This window comes from Polistes dominula, unplaced genomic scaffold, assembly GCF_049000335.1.
Source record: "Polistes dominula isolate Pdom_NZ unplaced genomic scaffold, Pdom_raw_medaka contig_23, whole genome shotgun sequence".
Classification (NCBI taxonomy): Eukaryota; Metazoa; Arthropoda; class Insecta; order Hymenoptera; family Vespidae; genus Polistes; species Polistes dominula.
In genome coordinates this window covers 5863912-5889282 of record NW_028300963.1, presented here as the reverse complement: position 1 = coordinate 5889282, position 25371 = coordinate 5863912, and the positions used below count along the sequence as shown (strand labels likewise).

Sequence of the window (25371 nt, the reverse complement as noted above, 5' to 3'; positions counted from 1 at the left end):
AATGTGAAATTTCTTACAAATGATGAATAAATGAATAATGATATTAGAAATTGCAAACTTCTACTGGATTCGAAGGTGCAGTTTCACTTGAAATATATGTTAATGAACAAAGGTGTGTACGCATAAGCGCACACACGGATAATTGAAACTACTTATCTCGTTTCTAGATCTTTCGTGATGATGGTTGAGCTGGGCGATGAAGATGTTCGCAAGATGGCGGACTTTCTCGACTTCGTTGTTCTCTAATCGGTTTGCTCGGCGTGGTGATAGTCTATTCACTGCTTCGTAAACCAGGGGTCGTGAGTTCAAACCTCACAGGAGGCACCAAAATGTTCTGACCAAAGATTCTTCAATGAAAATTCCTCTGATCATTACTTATATGCTATGAAGTGGAGAATAAAGGATTAGATTAAGGTGTAAAATAAAACACGTGGTTGAGCCAAACAAAGAAACAATGCCTTTTTTATTGGCTCGTCAGGGAAAAGCCTTGCGGCATAAAAACCCTGGATGTTGTTTAATTATAAAAATGAGAGTCCACCACGTGGTATTACCACGCGGGAAAATACCGTCGATATAAAATGTATATAATGGAAAGATCTCACCTCTCGTTCGCTTCGCTTACGTTCCTTAACTAACTTAACTTAATTCCTTTGATTTGATATGTATTCACAGGCTTTCTATAATGGACTGGAAGAATGTCCTTTTGTACTGGCCCCGCAGGGTGTACGGACTGGGTGTAAGAAGTGGGGAGGCGAGAGGTGGGGGTGACTAGAGGGGCGCTTCGGTAGTTACTAGTAGTTGATCGATGCTCACAATGAGTATCGATCTAGACCTTTAATCGATGGAGGTGGATGCGCGCGAATTTTGAATACTGCTAATTACCGTACGATCCTTTCAGATCGTACACCTTCAAAAAACTAAGTTTCAAACAACTCTGACGAATGCACAGTTTCAAGAGTCTAAGATAATTGTAGGATTTATTTATTTTAATATTATTACCATATATATAAAAGTCACCGGTATGGTTTCTGGGTTGGATAGTTAATAAAAATAACACTTTTCCAAATTCAAGCAATAAAAATGGAATGCTGACTGCAATAGTCATTGATAGCACCTAAATCGTAGAATACTTATCGAGGGAAATATAATTCGTCGTAAACTAAGTAAATATAAAATATACATTTTGTGAAACTCAGGTATAAAATTATTTTTGTTAGTATGCTTTTCAATTTCACGTTTTCATCTACATTCTTGCTCTGTATAAAAAACATTTTAGGATAGACGAAATAAAGACGTTACAAAAAACATATGGAAAATACTGTTGGACTGAACGAAGGTTCTGATAAAATGCAATGAGAGATCTAATAAAGATATTATCTCGAAATGTTTTTTCAACTCTGTAGCCCGCGCCACACTACGAGACCCTTATTATTTATAACATATTTCGTTTTTATTCTTGGGACCACAAACTTATCTTTCTAAATACTCCCGACCAAATAAAAAACTGAAAAACGAAAAATCTAAAGAACGCATTGAATCGTATCAGTTTATGGAACTGTGTTGACGAGTCTCGAGTTTGGGACCCGTGGTAAACTCCACCAATTAACGCTGGGCGTTCAGCCTGTCAAAATTGTTTTTATTTGATTAAAAAATAAACATAAATTTCTTTATTACGTAAATATTATAAAAATTAATAAAATTTTTTTGTATTCCTGGGTCAATACAAGTCTTTGTATATTTTTTATAAAAACATATAAAAATGAAATTCAATAGACTTATTTAAATCCTAATGAAGCGAACATATACTATGAAGAAGGAAAAGAAAAATGTAACAGTAATTTACTCGCTTTCGAATGGAGTTTGTCATCTGGTGTAATGTTTTCTACAGTGTTGTCTAATTTTTTTCTCTGATGTATTTTCTAATTTTTTAATATACAGAGTAAGATATCTTTAACGAAAGGATTTGAGAAGTGAGTAGGAATGATGACAACACGACCATATTCTTTGCAAAACTATTGGCATGAATATTATCGAACCAATAATGAAGTTTAGGAATATAGATCAAATTTCGACGGACTTTCACTGTTTTTTATAATTCTTTTCTCATGAAAACGATCCCACCTTGAGATGTAGGTAGCTAACAAATACTAACATTTCAAAATTGTAATAATAATAATAATAATAATAATAATAATAATAATAATAATAATAATAATAATAATAATTTTAATAATAACAATAATAATAATAATAATAATGATAATAATAATAATGATAATAATAATAATCCCTGTATGGGTTCCGGGGTAGAATAGACCCAAGGTATTCCCTGCCTGTCGTAAAAGGCGACTAAAAGGGATGTGTTTTCGCGCGACCCTCTGGTGGCGCGAATGATCAGGGACCCTATAAACGGGTAACCCTGAAAAGCGAATGGCCAGAGTCCCTATAAACGGGACCTTCTGGAAAGCGAATGGTTGGGACCCTTATAAACAGGCTCTCCCAGAGTGAATGATCCAGTAGGCTAACGCGGGCACACACAAACACTCCCTCAGGGGCCGTGCAAGGTTCCGGCACGGCACGGGTACCGCGACCCCGAGGAACCCGACGCAGTACGGAACAAAGAAAACCGATGAAATGCACAAACAAAACTTCGATATACCTCAGGTGGTATACCCTGCAGAGGGACAATCCACTCTGGGTTCCGACCGGAAGAAAGATCCAGTGGCCCATGGCAGCGGCGAGGATTCTGAGGGCCGCAGTAAGTGCAAGAAGTCAACCGAAAATATACCAAGAAAATACGAGAAAAAAGACAAAACAGCGGGGCACAACTTCTTAGACCTGCAGACACGGAATAGAACGTTGAGTGTATCGAGCGCAGGAAGCGCATTGAGCTGCAGCTCTCTCACCGACAACGACGACGGACAGGCAAATTCAAAAACGGCACAAGCAAGACAACAAAGACTGGACATCACAACGCTACAGAAACGAGACCTGACGGAACTGCTGACAATAATACACACGACAGCAACAAGGATGGCAGAGGCAGCGGCCATCCAAAAAACATGAATATAATCGTCAAGACAGGTATAAAGACGATCCTCGAAACCGCTTATGTCGCGCTTAATAAGTGTGCCACGGCGGTTCCGAGGCGGCGGACCAACGACGGCGACACAACCACGGACACAGAGACAGAGACGAACAAACGGGTGACGCAACGAACAAAACGGAAAAGGGAGACGACCGGGGCCACTCCGGAGTTCGCACAGAAAAGGACCCCGCGAGTGGAACCGGCCGCCGCCTGGCAGACGGTGGTGACAAAGAAAGCGAAGAAGAAAGAACGAAAAAAGACAGACGAGACGAACGCTCACGCCCGGCCCGAAAGGCACGGATCGACCATCAAGCAATCGGGACTGGCCGTACTGGTTAAGCCCGGAAAAGACAAGACGTACGCAGACTTAATACGGAAAATGCGAGAGACAGTAGACCCGACCAAAAACAACGTGACGGTCAAGACTGTCAGAAAGACGAGAGACGGACTGTGCCTTATAAAAATACAGACAACAGCGGACGGACGAGAAGATTTTCGTCGCGCGCTTCAGAACGCTGTTGGCGACGACGGCAGCGTAAATGCCATGACCTCCAAGACACAAGTGGAGATTATGGACCTGGACTGCGTGGTGACGAGAGAAGACGTTATACAGGCACTACGACGGGAGACAGGACGGGACGGAGACTTTGGTACCCATATCTTTGGACCGAACCGGGCCGAGCAGTACATGGCGGTCTGCGATCTTGAATCGCAGGAGGCCAAGACTCTGCTCGGGCGCGGTCGAATCGGGATAGGATGGGTCCATTGTCGCGTACGGAAACGACTCACGGTGACAAAGTGCTACAAATGCCTGGGCTTTGGACACACAAAGGCGAGCTGCAAAGGACCAGACAGAACGAAGAACTGCAAGAAATGCGGTGAGACCGGACATTACGCGACGGACTGTAAAAACAGACTGAACTGCTCTCTGTGCGCCGAGGCAGGACGCATGGACGCGGCGCATCTCTCGGGCTCCGGGAGGTGCGCTGCGTTCCGGGTCGCACTGGAGGAGTGCAGGGAGCGGGCTGGACGACGGACAGCATAATCCAGGGAAACCTGAACCGCAGCAGGACAGCTGACATGCTACTACCTCAGATAGCAGACGAACTGGACGCGGGCATACTCATACTGTGCGAGCCATACAGAAAACGGACAACACGGACTTGGTACACAAACGACAACGAGACGGTAGCTATCTGGGTGAGGGGTGCTGCCCGTTCCCGGATAACCGGCTGTGGCGCATGGGAAGACTATGTCTGGGTCAAGGTTGGCACTGTCACCTACGTCAGTGTCTACCTCACCCCAAACTGCGACGCGGCGGAATTCGGGAGAAGGGTAGCGGCCCTCGAGGACGGAATCAGGGAACTGCCCGGGGACCTGGTAGTCGCTGGGGACTTCAACTCGAGAGCGATCGAGTGGGGCATGACAGCGACGAACAAACGAGGACGACTGCTTCTGGAGATGGCCTCAAGGCTAGACCTAGAAGTAGCAAATACAGGAAATACGCCGACATAAAGACGACCGGGATACGGTAACTCTATCCCAGACGTAACAATGACCTCAGACAGACTGCTGACACAAGTAAGACGATGGCGGGTGATCGAAGATTACACGGCCAGCGACCACCAGTACATCGCCTTTGAGTTAACAAGAAAGACAGCAAAGGCACAGAAAAGACAACGACAACCTCAGCGGTGGAACACGAACAGACTCGACACACAAAGGCTTTCAGAGGAACTGGCGACAACGCCGGCCCTGATCGCCAGTGTTCCCCCGGATCTGACCGGCCGGATCAGGGCGGAAAGACTTACAGACGAGACAGCTAAACTAACAGAAAGGTTGTGTGAAAGTACGATGCCGAGGAAACACCTCAGACGAAACAGACAGCCACAATACTGGTGGACGAACGAAATCGCCGAACTGCGGAGGGGTTGCCTCGCAGCACGCAGAAGGGTTACAAGAGCTAAAGGTAGGCCTGTGAGAGAAGCACTCCAGGCCAATTACAGAAAAGAACGTAAAAGACTGACTAACGCTATCCGAGACAGTAAGACGAAGTGCTGGAGGACGCTCTGCGAGGAGGTGGACCGCGACCCGTGGGGTGCCGGTTACAAGATAGTGACCGGAAAACTGGGGGCTCGGGAACCACCTATACTCAAGGATGCGGAATCCATGCGACGCATCGGGGACGGACTCTTTCCAACACACCCGCTGCGAACAGAAATGACAGACGAAGACGGGACAGCGGCGGTTGTCGCCTTCACAGCTGAGGAGCTCTTCAGAGCGGCTAAGGCGGTGAAGGTTGGCAAGGCGCCGGGACCAGATGGTGTGCCGGGGGAGGCTGTACGGCTGATGGTCAAACAGAGGCCGGACATCTTCCTTGACCTGTACAACACCTTCCTACAGACAGGGACTTTCAGCGACCGGTGGAAGGTGGCGAGGCTGATCCTCATCCCTAAGGGTAAGGGAGACCCCAGCACGCCATCGGCCTGCCGGCCGCTAAGCCTACTGGACACGACGGGAAAACTTTACGAACAGTTACTTAGACAGAGACTTACAGGGACGATTGAAGCTGGGGGAGGCCTCTCAGATCGCCAGTTCGGCTTCCGGAAGGGTCGGTCGACCGTTGGCGCGATCCAAAGGGTCGTTGACACCTTCCGGGAAACCGACAGATACTGCCACGCAACGCGACCTATCGTGTTGCTGGCGACATTAGACGTTAGGAACGCCTTTAACTCGGCCAGGTGGGTGGACATCTTGCAAACGCTTAAAAACGCTTTCGGGGTTCCACCGTACTTGCTCCGGGTGGTGAAGGATTACCTACGAAAAAGACGACTGACGTACGAGACGACAGAAGGACACACGACGAGACAGATCACCGCTGGGGTTGCCCAAGGATCTATCCTCGGACCGGATTTTTGGAACGCGACCTATGACAGCCTGCTCAGACTGGAACTCCCGCTTGACGTATCTCTCTTCGCATACGCCGACGACGTAGCGGCGGTGATCGTGGAGCGGACCCCAGAGCTGGCGCAGTTAAAACTGAACCAGACAATGAGACGAGTCGGACAGTGGATGACAGACCACGGACTGCAACTCGCAACGGAAAAGACAGAACTGCTGATCCTCACAAGAAGACGCATACAGACGAGACTACCCATGACGGTTGGGACAGAAACAATCGAGACCAGGGGGAAGTCAAGTATCTATGAGTAACCCTAGATACGAAGATGACCTTCTGGCCTCACATACAAAGGACAGCCCAGAAGGCGGCCGAAAGAGTAAAATCCTTAAGCCGCCTGATGGCAAACACAAACGGACCGAGAACAAGGAAACAGAGACTACTGATGTCGACAGCCCACTCGATCCTTCTGTACGGGGCAGAAGTCTGGGCAGATTCCCTGAAGACAAAGAAGTACTGCCACGCAATGATGACGATACAGAGACAGAGCGCGCTGAGGATCGCCTGCTCCTACCGGACAGTCTCTGCGCAGGCTGTTCTGGTCGTGGCAGGCGTGATTCCCATAGATCTTCTTGCTTTTGAGCGCAAGAGGATCTACGGAAGAAGCGCAGACACGAGACTACAGGACGCAACATCGACAGAAACGGACAACACTATGCGCGCGTGGCAACAGCGCTGGACGGAAGAAAGAACAGGCAACTGGACAAGACGACTCATCAAGGACCTAAGACAGTGGACAAAACGAGACTTCGGGGACGTAAACTTTTACGTAACACAACTCCTGACAGGACACGGGTACTTCCGACAATACCTCCACAGAATGAACAGAGTACAGACACCAAACTGCACATACTGTGGACACGAACGAGACGACGCGAAACATACCTTCTTCGCATGCGACTGCTGGACTGACCTAAGACGGAGACTCGAAGCGACCGTGAAAGACATCACCCCCGACAACATCGTGGAGGTGATGCTCCACGGAAAGGACTGGTGGCAATTAGTTGCCACATATACGGAGACTATTCTAAGACGGAAAAATGCGGACGGCTGCCTGACATGACGGACCTGACGCAAGACAACAGACCGAACGACACACAAAACACAATAGACGAATAACAAAACGACACACGGACAAGACCCCCAACCAGAAGTAATACTAAAGTAATTCCTGGTTGGGGGGAGACGCGGACGACTACGCGGACAGAAGTGGATTATCCCCTCGCCTGAAAAAGGAAAGATCAGGGGGGGGGTTTAGCTGATATGCGTTTCGGAGGAAAGGACGAGACGAGAGTTCAGCACACGGGGGCCGGTTCTGCTTCTGACGTCGAAGGGCGATCTTTCGACTGCGGGGTCAGGGCCGACGCCTATGGTCTATAAAAGATCTGCCTTTACTTTTTACCACGATAAAAAAAAAATCATTGTAGAATATATTTCTCATAAATATCCAAAGACATGTTTTTTAATTATAATGTTTGCGTATTTAGAAAGTTTATACTAATTTTTCAATAAACTAAAAAAGTTTTTAAATAGAAGAAACTATATACGTGACAAAAACAAATAAACCTTATTTACTTTATATTTCCAATAAGAATAAAATAATATAACTTATTTTATAAATATAGAAAAAAAATATAGAAAATAAATTTTAAAAAAATTTTTTTAATATTATAAAATAAAACAACGAAAATAGAAATAGATTTTAAAATCGATGTAATTTAATACCTGAGTAAACGAAAAAAATACGACCACAATTGTTCTCTTCTTTAACAGCATCTACAGTTATTAGTTCCAACACAAAAAGAAATACTTGTGTATGCTAACCCATGATAAAGATATCTTAAATTCAAAGGAAAGGTGAAAAGAGTGAAAGAAAAAATTCATCTACCTGAGTTTCAAAAAAATATATATTCTATTTACTTGGATTAGGACAGTGTATCTTTCTGTCGACAAATATTCTACAATTTTCGTCTCTATCTATGGCTATCGCATTCAGCATTCCATCTTGATGCATAGAATTTTGAAAATATTAGTTTTTGTCAGCTACCTACACCGCAAGATCGGCTCCTTATCATGAGAAAAGAAGTATAAAAAATAGGGAAAGTCTGTTGAAATTCGATCTACTTTTATTATCTTTACTATCGATGCCATAATATTCATGCATATAGTTTTTAATTACAACGTGTCATATCTTTTCTATTTAAAAATGTTTCTATTTTATTGAAAAATTAGTATTAAATTCTTTATTTCGCAAATATTGTAATTAACAATTACGAAATATATAGAATATAATAATTGTATTGTCTGCAATATTTAACAAAAAAATGAAATGATCATCAGATACATCAGAGAAAAAAAATTAACCACCTTGTAGAAAATTTTTCTTATAAATATCCAAAGACATGTTTTTTAATTATAATGTTTGCGTATTTAGGAAATTTATACTAATTTTTCAATAAAATAAAAACATTTTTAAGATGTTGAACGCCCAGCGTATATCGGTGGAGTTTACCACGGAGCTGAAATTTGAGACTCGTAGTGTACACAGTTCGATAAGCTGAGAGAGCGATACGATTCAATGCATTTTTTAAATTTTTCGTTGTTCAGATCTTTATTTAGACAAGAGATTATTTAGAAAGATAAGTTTGTGGTCTAAAGAATAAGGACGAGATATGTTATAAATAATAAGGGTCTCGAGGTATAGCTGGCTACAGAGTTGAAAAAACATTTCTAGAGAATATCTCTATTAGACCTTTCATTGCATTTTACCAGAACCTTCGTTCAGTCCAGCAGTATTTTCCATATGTTTTTCGTATCGTTTTTATTTCATCTATCCTAAAATGTTTGTTATATAGCGCAAAAATGTAGATAAAAACGGGAAATAGAAAACAATACTAACAAAAAAAGTTTTATACCTATTTCAAAAAAGGATTATTTATTTTTACCTAATTTCTGACGAATTATATTTCCCTCGATAATCATCCTACCATTTTGGTGACTATTTATAACTATCGTATTCAGCATTCCGTTTTTATTGCTTGAATTGTGAAAAGTGCACTTTTTATCAGCTATTACAACCAGAGACCATACCAGTGACCTTTATTATATATAGTAATAATATTATACTAAATTAATCCTACAATTATCTTACTCTTAAAACTGTCCATTCGTCTCATTCTCTCGAAACTTAGATTTTTAAAGGTTTCACTTCTAACACGTGTGATCTGCACACATGATTTTTCTTTGATGTAACTGATAATCATTTCATTCTTTTGTAAAATATTGCAGGCAATACAATTATTATATTCTATATATTTCATAATTGGTAATTATAATATTTGCTAAATAAATAACTTAATATTAATTTTTCAATAAAATAGAAAAATGTTTAAATAGAAATGAAATACCACGTTTTTGGTAAAATAAAAACCGTTCACGCACCTTCTTTCTTTATTTCGATCTGTTAGGCCTAACGTGAACTATACCTGCTTAGATGTATTATCTTGATCCCTTGGAAAACCTGTCTAAACCTGCTAGGGCTAGTAGATAAAACCTACACTTGCGCTGCATACTAATTTCAGGAACATCCGTTTCTACTTTTTCACGCCGAACATAAAATTTGGAATTTTAAGCAATACCCCACTGCACCGTGAGAACACCAATAAGAATCCCTTAACTTATGAAAAAACGCCCTTCTTGTAAAACATTCCTTGTTCCGATTTCCGTTAAAAGGGGCTCCTTCGACATCCAAAACTCTCTTCTATCCTGGCCGTTACGCTTGTAAGTCGTTTTGTATCCGAACGTAAATCTGTTGTAAATAAAAGTTATTCTTTCCAAAACTTGGAAATCCTTGTTTTTAATACAATCACAAGAATTCAATAGGCCGAATTCTTACACTATCCGGAAATCAACGCGAATTTAACTTCACGTGAACATTTCCGCGTAACAGATCGTCGGTTCGTTTGGACCTTATACTTTTGTCGCATACCTACGTGCTTATCTCTGTTTATTCTTCTACCCTTCTATCGCTTCTATCTACAAACATTTCGAGTATCGGAAGAATACGTGTCCAGGCTTTGTAATATGCAGTCGCGCACAAACACACACATATAAAACCAGGACCGATAACCACGAAGCATAGTATAAAGAGGAGACCAAGAATAGGAAAAACAATATAGCTATATTCCGTCTCTCTCTCGCAGGCTCAATCCTATAAGTTTGTCTCTTTTTCTCTTGTTATTTAGTATAGCAGCCGTTACATAGCTGCGTATCCGTTTATTTACTTTTTAGATCGCTCCAATTCTAAAGAAGTTTTCACTTCATAAATATTAAATAAAGTTTAAATTTATATTTCTTGCGTATAAATAATCCTTATTATTACAAATTCTTCTCTCTATTTTACTGTAATATTAAAAGTTTGATATTCATTAAAAGTATTCATTGAGTATTTCTAAATGATTTACATTAGATAAGAGTATATATTTTTTTATGTCATTTTAAAAGATTTCTAAGACAAGAAAAAAGAAATTAAAGTCAACATTCATCAGAAATTTTGAAAAAGATATATGTAGGACTGATTATAATAAATAGTATTTATTAATTTATAGATGTTAGGAAATAATAATTATAAGTAAGTATTTATAGTTTTACATAATACACTTGTAACACATTCCTAATGGAACAGAATCATAAAGGCACCCGCTGGTTGCCTTCACTGAACATATTTACCTATCATCTGTCATCATAAGTTTTCGCTACTTCTTACATTCCTTCTCGATGTCTCCAGATCATTCCTGATAAGCCAAAGACTAGATCTTTCGATACTTCCGGACCGAGAATATTCAAGAGACTTCAGCACTTTCATAATGCACAAAGCAATATTATGAGGTGGTGAAATATTTCAAACACGATGAAACGCGCTCTTTTTAATTAATTCACATTCACATTTACATCAACATCCACATTTGATTGCCAAACGCACATAATAAGGTCATTTACCTGACGCCTATCGATACTCCCAGAAATATTCCGGCATAAACACGCACACGTACTATTTATCTCTCATCTTTTCTCTCATCTTTATATATATTTTATGTATAAGTGCATTGACAATAAAGGTATGCGTTTTTATGCATACTATATGCATTTAAATGACAAAAAAAAATTGCATAAGTGATTATTTAATTAAGACGTATCTGAATGTCTATAAAAAAAAAACGGGCTACAATATATAGTTTTATTCTATAAATGAAGTATCTGTCGACAATTTCGCTTGTACGATCCGAAAGGATCGTACGGTAATTAGCGGTATTCGGAATTCGCGCGCGTCCGCTTCCATCGATTAGGATTCTAGATCGATACTCATTGTGAGCATCGATCAACCACCAGTATCTATCGAAGCGCCTCTCTAGCTACCCCTACCTCTCGCATCCCCACTTCTCAATCCCCTAGTACATACGCCCTGCTGGGCCAGTACAAAGGGACATTCATCCTACTTCTTCACCGGACGCCTACGACTACACATCTTCAAGGATTATAGAGGGCATATTGAACAAAGGCTTTAAAAATTCACAAAGGTCAACCGAAAGAATATCCTAATCTTCAAGACTCGTGAAAGTGAGCTCATTCAACATCACAACCCTTAAGGTTGTGATCGCTATATTTGAGGAGTGCGAGAGGTGAGATCTTTCCAATATATATATATATATATATTTCACATCAACGATATTTTCCCACGTGGTAACACAACGTGGTGCATTCTTATTGTATAATCAAATATCATCCAGGGTTCTTATGCCGCAAGGCTTTTCCCTGACGAGCCAATAAAAAAAGGCATTGTTTCTTTGATTGGCTCAATCACGTGTTTTATTTTACACCTTAACCTAACCCTTTATTCTCCACTTCATAGCATATACAAATTGCCAGAGGACTCTTAGTTGAGGAATTTCGGCCATAACATCGCTGGTATAGATACATTAAAAAATATAAAATTAAAAGTTTTGCATCATACTGCAGTTGTGTTCCCATTTCTAGAATGTCAGAAAGTTTCTCCAGCAGTAACGATTTCAATGATTTTATGGCGAATTTAATAAATAGAAAAGATTACGTGTCTTTGAATTAGACAAGATAAAAATTAGGTTAAAATTAGCTTAATTCTTTTTTTGCATTTTATATTACATCGAAATATGTTCATAATTGTTTCCATAAATTATTATTTGTATATCATTCGTCTAAAGTACCATCGCTTTTAGGAATATTTTCTAATTTAACGATATCTGATAACATAAAATACGTGAAAAGAAATAAGATGTTAGCAGTAGAAGTCGTAGCAGTAGTTGTAGAAGCAGTCACAGTCGTAGCCGTAATTGAGTAATTACGTAATTAGTTGTAACAGTCGCAGTTGTATTATAAGTCGTTATTAGTTGTAAGAATACAGTCACTTATCTAAGTTGTAACAGTAAGATTGTGAAACTATTATTGTACTTTTTCTAATACCTGTTTTAAATAAATCTTATTAGTAGGATTAAACTTGGTGTATGTTCAACTCGCACCTCTCACCCTAAATAAGATTCTCGACATATATATTTAGATTTCAAATTCTAAACGCTATCATCTATAGAAGCGTTAACAAAATGTAAAAATAAAATCGTAGAGTGAAATTATTTCCCGAAAAGTAGAATTTTCAGCACTATCGTGTTTTTTTCTATTTATAGTTTTTATCGAATTTCGTTTTTGTTATCGTTTCTGCGATGTTCATATTTATTCGCCGTTGCAACGCTTACCGTTAAAGTAATAAATAAAATTATTTTATTCATTCAAACAGATCATAAGAATAAACTATTTAATATAATTAAATGGATGTATAAAATAAATATTTACATTTATCTGAATATATCGAAAAAAATATAAAGTTTAATAATACCTTAAAGTTCCTGGTTTTTAGCTTAAATTCTAATAAAATTACTTTATTTTTCAAAGCAAATTATTAAATTCTTTGTAGGGTTCAGACAGAGATAAATAACTGATGATGATGAAATATATGATAGTTTATTAAAATATAATGATGTTAAGCGGTATTGACATAAGTTTACAAAAAGTAGTGTGGTTACAAAATATAAAGAATACAAAAAAATTATAATTATATGACCGACTGTCTGACTGATAAATTGATAAACTGACTGATAAAATACGCAGACGAATATAACGGACTGAAAGTATAATTAGTGAACTGAGAACTAAGGACTAGACTAAGGAACTGATACGGACAGACGAGTACAGACAGACGGATATACAGACTGATACAGACTAAGAACTTGATAAACTAAGGAACTGAAGACTAAGGACTTTCTTTCTTACTTTGTATCACATATTTATATCATAAAAGAGTAACACACACACCCCTTTCGGAGAGGAAAAGTGATTATGATTATTAACGACCAATAGCAGAAGGATCCATCCCCCCGCCATAGTCAACCGATTGGTATAGCTTTTGTTTTTGGTAAAGATCGTAGTGAAAATCAAGCATAAAAGAACTTTTTTTTAAACAAAGGAATATCGTTTCTTCTTATGTCGCATGTGTTTACTTAGAAATCCGAAAGAACCCTAAGAACCCGATACTGCACAAAGGTTTTCGTCGCGCTTCACATCACTAAGATCGATAGCGTATTCAAACAGGAAATAAAATAAAGAAAGAACTAAATATTAATTTTATCGTCTACAATAGCGTATTTGAAAAGGAAATAAAATAAAGAAAATTATTTTTATCGTCTATATCTTCAGTCTATTACCTTTTTGTATCTCAGAATGTTAAATGATTTTATTTAAATTGTTTCTTGATACTCCAAACTATTGTTTTATTACACTTGTACTAAAATGTAATTATATATTGCTACCAAAAGAATAGTTTTATTTTTAAAAAAGATATAAAACTTACTAATATATTATCCTTTTTTTACGTCTAGAAGTTTTCAGAAGAAAATTCGTGGTAAAGTGAGAATAGGTATTCAATTGTCGGAAGCTTTTAGTATTCATAGCGGGCTAAAACAAGGGGACGCATTGTCACCTCTTTTGTTAAACTTAGTAATGGAATTTGCAGTCAAAGAACGGCAAAAAAGTATAGATATTCTGCATTAGAACAAGCCAACGAAACTTTTGACATATACGGACGATATTGCTTTGTTAAGAGACAATAAAGAGTCATTTATTAATAACGCGAAAATATCAATATATAAGAAAAAAGATTTGGGAATACAATTAGACGCAGAAAAAGCGAAATATATGGTCACTGATCGACTTCAAAATGTGCCTAATTCTGAAATTTTTGTCGTCCGGAATAACATTTTTGAACGGGTCAGCAACTTTAGATATTCAAGATCGATCATAAATAAGATGAACGAAATTAACGAAAAATTTAAGAAAAGAATCAATTTAGGCAATTCATGCTTTCACTCTGTCAATTAATTACTCAGCTCGCGTGGCTGCTGTCTAGGCGTCTTAAAATCAGGATATAAAGGATATACAGGACAATCATCCTAGCGATGGTTTTTATGGTGGTGACATGATGTCGCTTACGTTACGGGACGAAAAAAAATTTATGGTTTTTGTAAATAAAGTTTTTTGTAAGATTTACCGTGCAAAACGCGATGAAGATACGGGCGAATGAAGTTGACTCCATAGCGTATAAGTACATCAACTGTACAACAAGACGGACATCATTAACGTCCTAAAATCAAGCTAATTAAGATGGGCATGTCACGTAGAACGCGTAAGGGATTATATAACAGCGTATAATATACTGGTAGTAGAAAAAAGGACGTAACAATGTAAAAGTTTCATAAAAGTTAGAAAATGATAAAATTGACCAATAGTTATCGTTAAATGTCAAAGACAACCTTCATAGCAATACGTCGTATTAGTTTTTTTTTTTTTCGTCATTTCTAAAATAATTAATCACAGAAAATTTTTTTAGTGAAAACTTTTGTCTGGACAAAGCTAAGTATGTACCTACATACGTATACGCCAGTGGAAAATGTGTTTCATGGAAATAGTGAATAACTTAGTTTAGTCACAAAAAAAGGAGAAAAAGCCGTAAAAATCGAAAAACAGTATAATTTTATTGATTTATTTATTTTTTAAAGTACACTTAAAACGTTCATTAAACTAAATATAAAAAAAAAACATTATTATTTAAAAAAAAAAAATAAAATTAATCAAAATGATAATATAAATATTGAACAAAGAGAAAAATGATTAAACGTATGGATCGTATACTTAAAGTAACTTGCATAATTCCATTAAACTTTTTTGTATTTATTTAATCATAGTTATATATGTATTTTTCGAACTGACGTACTTCCTCTTCTTGTAGATTGTTTTCTTCAAATCGTAGCTAAATAATTTTAAACACAATCATGATTAATAAGATGTAAAGCTTATATTTAATAAAAATATTTAAAATAATAATACTATCGTTAGCTAATGGAAACAAAAGGTGAATAATGAAATTTATACCATAAAAATAAAATAAATTACCTCCTTTTCGGTCTCCCCAACAAGAATATTTTTCTCGTTGCCATCTACGGAATTATCTTTTATTAAATGGCGAACAGCGATTATTGAAGATTCTGTGCATAGTATAGAGTTTAGTCGTTTTAAAAGTAATGACATTTTTTCGTAAGTAATGAAATTTTTATATTTATTGTCAGCTACTGCATCTTCTAAAAGATTAGGCAATAAAATAATTAAACCATGAAGGGAAGATTCTTTTCTTTTTTTGCATAATTTTTCAATATTAGTGTCTCTTAATCCATCTCCGTTTAAGTCGAACGAAGAGAAAATAAAGAATTTTACATGAGACAGACAAAACTTTCTGCTATATTCATCTAGTATTTCAGTAACTTTGAAATATTTTAACGAAGAAATAGAAGAATCAATCTTCGTTCTTTGTAGATCAAATATGCCATCTAGTGGACCTATAGTTAAAACTTCTTTGAATAATTTCTCAATACATGTGACATTGCTTAAGTCATCTTCATGTCGGACAATGACCGTTACTCCATTTTCGCGCCATTTAAGGACCGCACATTCGTGATCCTCTATAGACATATCAGAAGCGATGATTAATTTTTTAACTCCTTGTTCGATCATCCATTCAATTAGTACTTTGCCAAAGATATTGAAACCATCGATGACGAGGTAGCATTTATCGCTATAGAACCAAAATTGAGAAATGATATTGGAAAGTGTTTTATCTTCTTGCAAGTTGACTAAAACCTGCAAAAAAATGCATTTTTAATATAATTGTCAAAAAAGAAAATTAAATTTTATTAGATAAACAGTATAATTAATTATTTACTTTTCCATAACGTTCACAAGCATCAATGCTTCTTTCTTCCGTTGCTCCTTGAAGAAAAAGTCTTCGTGATATAATTGGTTTTAAGCTGCCCATTTTAAGAGCTGTTCTCATCAGATCTGCTGCTTCTCTTTTAATTTTCGTTGGCAACTTAATAAGGTCTTGTAAACAGTAGCCGTATATACTTATGTTCCTATTAAAATTATATAGTGGTATCGGATTGTAACTAAGCCCTTTATAATCGTAAATCATTACTAAATGTTTTAAAGTTTTAACAATGTCTATACATTCTGCCATATTGTCTAAGATGGAAAAGTTTGCAACTACAAAATCAAAACCTTTGCCTTTTGTAATATTTTGAATATAACTTTTATAATTATTAACATTTATAATATGAGTCTGTGGTAAGCTTGGTCGTATTGTCTCGATCACTCGTTTTTCTGCTTCCGTTTTATAAGTAGTGTAAACATCAAAATTATAAAATAAAGATAAATTTATAAGAGCCTGTCCTATATCACTAGCACCAAAATGTATCAATACAGTTTTAATTGTTTTTAACCTCCATTTATCTGAATGTAAAATAATAAAAGCTGCCAAATAAGCTTGGGGAATCGTTGCAGCATCTTCGAAGCTCATAGTGTCTGGAATAATCCAAGTTAAATCTGGATCTGGTAAAATTTCATTACTTATAGTTAAATTATTAACAAGCCCCATTACTCTACGACCTTTTTCATCTCTTCCTGAATATTCTGTAAGAAATATTTGTGATTCTAAGCTGACGTCACTATTTAAATAGTACTCGTAAACACTCAAGTCGAATGCTGCAAACTCTACTTTTACGACACTTTCATTTTTTCTTCTAGACAATGGTAGGTCTTCCGTCCATTCTAAAGAAATTGGTTTATTAATTTTTGCTTTCTTACGAAAAGAAGAAGTGAGCTTCACTGGCAATGGCATCCATCTGTATGTGCCCCATTCCCCATTTGGCGCTAAGACGTTTTCACGAAGATTGAGTTTTACTTGTGATTCATAGAATTCATTTTGAAGTGAGAATTTTGGTGCTTTTGCATCTTGTAGATCGAAAATATGAAGTTTCTTATATCCCGGTTCTTGTCTTATACCTTGAAGTATCTCAAATAAATCATTATCCTTGATAGTGTTAACCACAAATAAAACATTGTCATATTTTGAGTCTCGTAAACAGATCTTTAACCGATCTAGACAGTTTTCTTGGTTACTCAAAACAATCGCTTTTCTTAAATTTCTTTCTTTACGTAAAAGTAGAACAATACGACAAAGAGAAATGTTGATTTTTAAGATGACATTTAATCCAACACTTGCTAATGCAGAAATCACCTTATCTTTCTCTTCTGTTTCTATGATTGTCAATAAAAATGATTCTTTACCAAGAGTACTAATGAATTTTTTTATATCCTTAAAATGCGCATTATTTATAATCGTCAAAATAAAATCCTCATTCATTGTCTGGTTAAGGAACTCTCTGCTAATTAATTTTATATTGAGGTTTTTCCTCGTCCTTTGTATGATATTCTCGAGAAACTCCAAAATGTTTTCATTTTTGTTTTCTGAGTCATTTATTACCAATATCTTTTCTATATTTTTTTTGCTAATATTTGTGGAAATTATTCCTAGTACTACGTTTAATACGTCGTCAATATTCATCTCTGTTTTATCTATATTCTGGATAAATCGAAGCTCATCTGCGATAATTTCCCAATGACTGTTGTCAAATATTATTTCTTGAAATTGAATCCCAATCATCTCAATTCCGGGGCAAGCTATCACATTTATCTGTTTGTCGAATCTCATAGATAGCTCTGTGAAAACAAATCATAATATACTGTATAATTTATTAAACTATGATATATGTCGTTTTTTTTGTGTGGAGGAACTTACCAAAAAAAATATTTAAATAATTGTTTAAAAAAATGTATTTCAATAAAATAACAAATATAATTTACGAGAATGTTTAATGCAGAAATTACTTGAATATGGTTTAAAAGAAAACTAGAGATATTGCCTTCTTTCTTAACAATGACTTTTGTTTTAATAAATTTTTTATTATTTCACAATTATAACTGTTAGTACTAAAACGTTACGAAAAAAAGACTGCCGATTATTACAAATAACGAAATAATTGTAAATAATTTAATATCAAGGCTAAATTCAATAAATAATATAAATTTTAATTGTTTATTCTTTAATTATAAATAAATGAAAATTAAATTTATTTCGTTTTACTTCTAATATGATCATAAAGTAGTATAAATACATTCTAATTTTGATTTATCTGTTAGAGAATTTGAAGAGTTTTACACACAACTCTTAGTCTATATTTCATCTTAATAACAACGAAAAAGTAAACATTAACATTCAAATGCTTACCATTATTTTCTTTCATTTTGTCAGTTAATTGTGCCAAGTCGATGACGAGTTTTTCTATCCTACTCGGTATCAACATATTTTTGTTCCTACTGCTGATAATATGCACTTGAATTAATCCTTCTAGTAATAACATCCAATCGCTGCTCCATTTAAACGTACCATTGGTACACGATGTAGAAAGTCTGCTAATAATATTATAAGATTCTTCGTACTGGTAACCACGTAAAAGAAGATTTGAATAAATATCTTCTTCGTTTAAAAATTCTGTTTCCTTTTTCAGTAAAATAATTTCAGGAATAACTTTTTTCTCAGTTTCTGCTACTCGTATAGTTCCAGAAGCTAACATGATTCCTTCTTTACATTTAACTTCAAATTTTCCTGAGACTAAAAATTTACATTTTTTCAAATATAGTTACGAAATATATTATTTTGGTAATTAAAATTTTTACCTTTTAATATCATAATTATTAAGTGTATTTTATTGTCTTTTGGTACTTTTAATAATTTATTGTGATTTATAATATTTTCCAGTATAATAGAATTGTCATGCTTGTGTGGATTTAAATTTAAGTAAACATTTAAAACTAATTTTGAATAGACAGCTAAAGAAATAATAACTTTATCGTTCATTTTAAAGTTTCGTAAAAACTTGAATTTATCTGAGTCAAGATCTATCAGTTCTTCGGTTTGTTGAATTTCATACGTGTTATCAGCTTCTACGTTCCTGTCCAACATATGAAAAAGTAGTTTGTACAATTCATTTTAGAAAAAAGTCTATTTTATACTTACCAATCAAAACTATGTTCCCATCTGCATAGTGAAGAAATCGACGGCGTTCCTTTAGAAACAGGAAAGGAAATTCTCTGATAGAGCTTCCCTGGCTTAATAGGTAACCCAAGATTATAAAGCTTTCCTAATGTTGATAGTAATAAGATTGAATTATCTTTATTACCTCGTTTTGTTAATGTTAAATTAATGCAGTTGTCTTTTAACGTTTTGTTCAGAATTGCCTGATAAATAAAATGTAATAAGTAATACAATTAAAATAACATACAATAAATATTTTATTCTAAATAATAAACCTGTAGCAGTCCATGCGGTGAAATTTCAATGGTTATAGCATTTTTTGGAATCATTTTTATTACTTCTTCGAATAAAACAGGTGAAAGAAGATTATTTGTATGATATTCAGGTGAAGAAAATTGAGCTTTCATCGAAAGCCATTCGTTTTGTGGAATAGACGTGCATATCCAACGAGAACTGCGTTCTTTTGGAAAAGGAATGACTTTTTTTAGGTAATCCAACAACTTTGGACCAGCTGGAGAAATGTAACGACTATGATATGCAATATTATTAGTTGGAACGGTTTTAGCAAATATTCCTTTATTCTAAAAATGAAAAATTAGGACTCTATAAATAAAACCTTATTATTATGACTGTCTATTAAAAAATTTACTTAAAATCTGCTAAGAATTACCTGTAATTCTTTTACAAAAACATTTATTGATTCGGTTGGTCCACTTATTGTTGAGCTTTCTGGTCCATTATGACATGCAACGTCAATGTCTTCAGGGCAGATATCTCGAATTTGTTGATAGCCAAGACCAACTGCAGCCATTGTTCCATGTATTAAGTCACTTTCTACAGAAGCCAATCCTCGAGAAAGAGCACTTAAAATCATTTCCTCAGCAGTAAAGCAACCATCTGCGTAAGAACAACCGAGCTCACCAACAGAATGTCCGATCATGTAATTCGGTTTAACGCCAACAGCATATAGAATATCCACTAGACCAATCTGTGTAGCAATCATGAGAAATTATTTATACAAAAATAAGAAGAAATAAAAAATATTAAAGTGTAAATATTAAATATATTATTACTTGTATTGCCGCTATTCCTAAAAAGCAATTTATAATATTATCGTATATAGTTGGATCTTTGTCACATATAATATGCATAATATCATAACCTCGAGGTCTTAAAACATCATCACACCTTTTTATTGCTTCAGCAAAGATTGGTATTTTCATCAGTGACTCACCTAAAAAAGATTTATTTTGAAATTTAATAGCTATCAAGTAACATCTTTTTTATTATTTATATGTAAAATTTGTATTACCCATTCCAGTCCATTGTGATCCCATCCCCGAAAAAACAAACCATATCTGTCGAGATTGAAGTGACAAATTATTATCAATCATCTCTATCGATTGTTCTGAATTAGTTACTTCAGATTCTGGAATTACTGTATATCCAGAATACAATGATTGAGGAAATGGTTTCTCAGTAATATCATTAATTAACTGAGCAAATTCATCATCTTCTCTGTTCGAATGCAACTAAACACGTATACCATATTATTAACAATCATTTTGTATAATTAGTTTTGACGTAAAATAAATAACCTACAGTATTGAAGATCGATGTTATCATTTCCTGAGTTCGACAAGAAGCTACAAAAAGCCGTGGCATATTATTTTGTGAAAGCTTTTTACCCAGCTTCTCTTTTGAATGGCGTTTTAAGATAATGTGTGAGAAGGAACCATTTAATGCAGCAGTGTTAACAGCAGCGTAGCAATCCGTCCAAATTGTTGGTTTTGTAATGACTTTTACGCGTCCCTCCTGAAGACATTGAGCTTCTTCCGGAGGCTCGGAATAATGAAGATTCGGTGGTATAACTCCGGTCTCCATAGCAATTAGTACCTAGAAATTACAAAAAGAATATAATGTAGAATATGAAAATAAATTTGTATTGTGTTAAATTTAATTTTGTCTTTTCAGTTATTTTACCTTGATTATCGAATTTAATGTATTATTATTAAATGTATAACCAATGTTTGATTTAATAGATCCTATTAAGAGAGGATTAGAATAACTTCGATCTTGACCATAAACAAGATCTATCGCCTTTAATTCTTCTAGATCCATTGATTTGATTGCTGTACCATCAGCCTCGATGTAATTTACATCGCTAGGTCTTAAACTGCATTGTTTCAATGTCTGTTTCATTATTTGAGCTTGAAATTCAGCTGTAGAAAATATACAAGTTTTTCTTGAAATTGCTGGAGTGTAACTAACACAAATATTAACGACCTCAGCATATACTCGTTTTGCATCTTTAGCTCTTTGTAAGAAAATAGTTCCTACTGACTCGCTTCTTAAAAATCCAGAAGCATTTTTGTCGAAAGACCTGTTTAGCCCGTCGGATGACAACAAACCTAAATCACGAAATGTATACAACCAAAAATTATTAATAAATTAGGAAAATACTCATTTGATAATGTAGAAATTTTCATTATTACTTATATGATCAAATTACAAGAAACAGTTGCCTTTTTTTCTTTACATGTAAGTACTGGAAGTAATTATTCTTGACATACTCTTATTTTACCTAATTCAGAGAGTTGATAGGATGTTTTAGAAAGTAAACTTAAGGCTCCACTACATACAATCGCATTATCGCAATCTCCAGCTTTAATAGCTTGGTAAGCTTTTTGAATTGCTAATGCACTTGATGTGCAATTTGAATCAATACTACAGCTTGATCCAATTAGACCCATAAAAAATGAAATCCGGTTTGCTAGCATACCACGGCAATACCCAGTTAAAGTATATCCATCTAGCTATTATGAAAATAAAGCGAACTGTACTTATAGTTTTTTTTACATTTGTATAGAATCAATTAGAGATGATTTTATTAACTTACCTTTCCTACATTGCCTATAAGATAACTATCTGACTCATATAAACTCAATACCCCGTAAACATTGGTTTTCTTGTCGCGTAGTTCTGCAGGATTTATTCCAGCATCAATAATTGCTTCAAACGTAGTTTCCATTGCAATTCTTAATTCTGGCGCCATATTTTTTGCCTGGATTGTACTAATTCCAAAAAAGAAATTGTCGAATTTCGTTAAACCAGAAATTATTCCCAAACGAAATGGTATTTTAGACATAGGATCTAGAAAATAATAATTTATTAAACCAATAAAAAAAGTACTTTAATATGATTGTTGAGAACAATAATTTTTTTCTTTTTAGGCAACATGGCACACACATACACAGGCATACATAGGCGATTAAACAAGGTGACATAAGGGACAATAAAGGTGGCTTTTTCTATCGGTCGGATTTTCTTTAAGACGTTAGGAAGAAGTGAGAGACGGACGGAAGTATCTGTATAGCTTCATAAATAACCGCCGACTAATGCAAAACGTTTTTCCAACATCTTCTATCAAAGCATTTTACATGCATTTTCGAACAGTTAAATATTTTCGTGTAAAAACTAATTTAAGGGGGTATTCTGTTCTAGAGGCATGAATTTTTGGTACTTTTTCAAGTGTAATAATAAAAAGACGAATAATATTTTAACTATCGGTAATGTTACAAGATATTCATTAATATTTCGAGAATACAAGGAAAAAAAAATTGTGTAAAAATGTAAAAATGAAAAAGATTTAGGCTGATGAAGTGGAGGGTCCTAAAAAGACAGCGCGCGGCGATTGTCAAGATTGCAGCTCTCCTGGTAATCCGAAATTAAAAAATAAAAAACATTATTAATTTAGAATAATGCCGCTATCGTTCGATCTAAAAGAATTGAAAACAGTTTTTTTTTTATTTCGCTAAATTACAACTGTTTGAAAAAAAAAAATACATTATTTTTACCACTTTTTTTACTTTTCCGATTTTTTTTTGAAAATAGTAAAAATTAAAAATTTTGTAAGATTTTAGTTTACAAGATAGAGTAATGCATAGAGAAGTCTTTTAACAAATTTCAAGCAAATCGATTTAGTAGAACTTGAGATATCTTGACAATTGTGAAAAAAAAAAACAAAAAAACAGTTTCGAGAAAAATGCGTTCAAAGTTTCGCGTAGTAGGGGTAGAATATAGGATACTGCGTCACAAAAACAGCTATATCTTCGAAAATAATTTCTATTTTGAAAAATCATCTTGAGGACATATTCTTAAAGGGTTAAGCTTATATGTATAAAAAAAAAATAAATTAATAAATAAATAAATAAATCGATTATTTCAAATTTCTAGACCAGAATACCCCCTTAACTTATTCTTACCTAATTTCCATCTTTCATGATCTATAGTCGAGCAATCTTTTCCACTTATTAAATTCGCTATTAATTCATTAATATTTGCACTTTTCGGAAATCTTCCAGATATTCCAGAAATAACCACTTCTTCTTTGCCTTCTAAATTCATACTTGCTAAATGTATCTATATAGAAGCTACAATCAAATACGATTTTACTTATCAACTAAAGCTATTAATTGTTGCTGCTGTTTATATAGCCTTCGGCATAGGTCTAATTAAAATTGATATTTATGCCATTTGTTTTTAAAATTTAAATATCTTACGCGTAGAAAGCATTGTCATTATATTGAAGTAAGAACTTCATTAGAATAGGAAGTGATTTAAAAAAAATGAAATGCGCTGGCGATGCAAGGGAGCGGTGTGCGGTGAGGCAACGGAGCGGCCATCATGGCTTTGTAACGACCATGATATTTATTAAGAAGAGAAAAAGAGACAAACATATAGGATTAAGCCTGCGAGAGAATGAGACAGAATATAGCTATAAAGTTATTCCTATTCTCGGTCTCCTCTTTATGCTCTGCTTCGTAGTATCGCTCCTGGTATTATATCCGTGCGTTTGTGTGCGACTGCATACTACGAAGCGTAGACACATATACAATAATTTCGATACTATATTTGCTTGTAGGTAGGAGTGATAGAGAGGTAAAAGAATAAACAGAGATAAGCGCGTAGGTATTTGACAAAAAAATTGGGTGCAAGCGAACAGACAGTCCAAATAAAGAAAAAAGGTGCGTGGTCTGTTTTTCCTGACCTGTGACTTCCTATTGTTTTTTCTAAATATATCATGATTTCATACAGTGTTAAGTTTAAACAATTTAAAGTACTTCCTTTTTTCAAATTCAAAAATATGTAAAAGCTGTTAAGTAGGAGTATTTTGGCAAGGTCTTATATGTTCGTAAAAAAGACAAGAAAATCAATATATTTCTATGTAGTTATTTCAAAAATACTTATCATACATTTTTAATGCCTTATCAAAGCTTGTACATATTACAATAAAATAAAAATGTATAATATTGAAAACCGTTTAATAACATTTATTATAAATTCAATTCGTAATTATTATTTTTATTGCTATTTTCATTTATCTAATAGCAATACTTTACTTAGCAAGAATATCTCCAGTTGTAAGTATTGCACTTCTAACTAGAATTAAATTAGTAGATAAGAACGATGACGCACTATTAATATCTAATATAGAATAACAACATAATCAAATCTAGTTTATAAAAAAATAAAGAATGATCTAGATCAACTTTACTATGAAGCTATTTTATTAAACATATGTTTGATGCAACCGCACGAATAAATTTATTTAAAATATTTACTCGTGCGATTTGGTTTAGCAATTTAAATACTTTTACGCAAGACGTATTGTCGATGTAGTCTTATATAGAAAATGTCTTTCTTAGGCCTTGCAATGACATTGTGACTTTGCAATGTTCTTTTTTAAAAATAAAAAAT

General features: G+C 35.1%; 2 protein-coding genes across 2 annotated transcripts; one reads left to right on the top strand and one right to left on the bottom strand.

Moving 5' to 3' along the window:
• Positions 1–4168: 4168 nt before the first annotated feature.
• On the top strand, positions 4169–4603 carry LOC149032556 (uncharacterized). The gene has a single exon (XM_089172771.1). It carries the CDS (start codon positions 4169–4171, stop codon positions 4601–4603), a length of 435 nt encoding a protein of 144 aa, XP_089028897.1.
• A 10538-nt stretch (positions 4604–15141) lies between these two features.
• LOC107073762 (fatty acid synthase) lies at positions 15142–24786 on the bottom strand. Its single transcript, XM_089172531.1, has 15 exons — positions 23877–24786; positions 22511–22764; positions 22196–22427; positions 21595–22022; positions 21214–21507; positions 20924–21143; positions 20685–20845; positions 20282–20599; positions 19887–20192; positions 19594–19814; positions 19254–19528; positions 18805–19188; positions 16402–18236; positions 15579–16319; positions 15142–15435 (listed from the first exon to the last, which is right to left on the bottom strand). Exons 1-15 carry the CDS (start codon positions 24016–24018, stop codon positions 15361–15363), a joined length of 5886 nt encoding a protein of 1961 aa, XP_089028657.1. The 5' UTR covers positions 24019–24786; the 3' UTR covers positions 15142–15360.
• Positions 24787–25371: the final 585 nt, after the last annotated feature.

What these genes read in the sequence shown, in the direction of transcription:
- LOC149032556 (XM_089172771.1), top strand. Translation starts at nt 4,169, where the DNA reads ATGCTACTACCTCAGATAGCAGACGAACTGGACGCGGGCATACTCATA.
- LOC107073762 (XM_089172531.1), bottom strand. Translation starts at nt 24,018, where the DNA reads ATGAATTTAGAAGGCAAAGAAGAAGTGGTTATTTCTGGAATATCTGGA. An exon ending in TAACATCGATCTTCAATACT is followed by an intron (nt 21,144 to 21,213) that starts GTAGGTTATTTA and finishes ATACGTGTTTAG; the next exon opens with TTGCATTCGAACAGAGAAGA. An exon ending in TTTTTGTAAAAGAATTACAG is followed by an intron (nt 20,193 to 20,281) that starts GTAATTCTTAGC and finishes TTTCATTTTTAG; the next exon opens with AATAAAGGAATATTTGCTAA.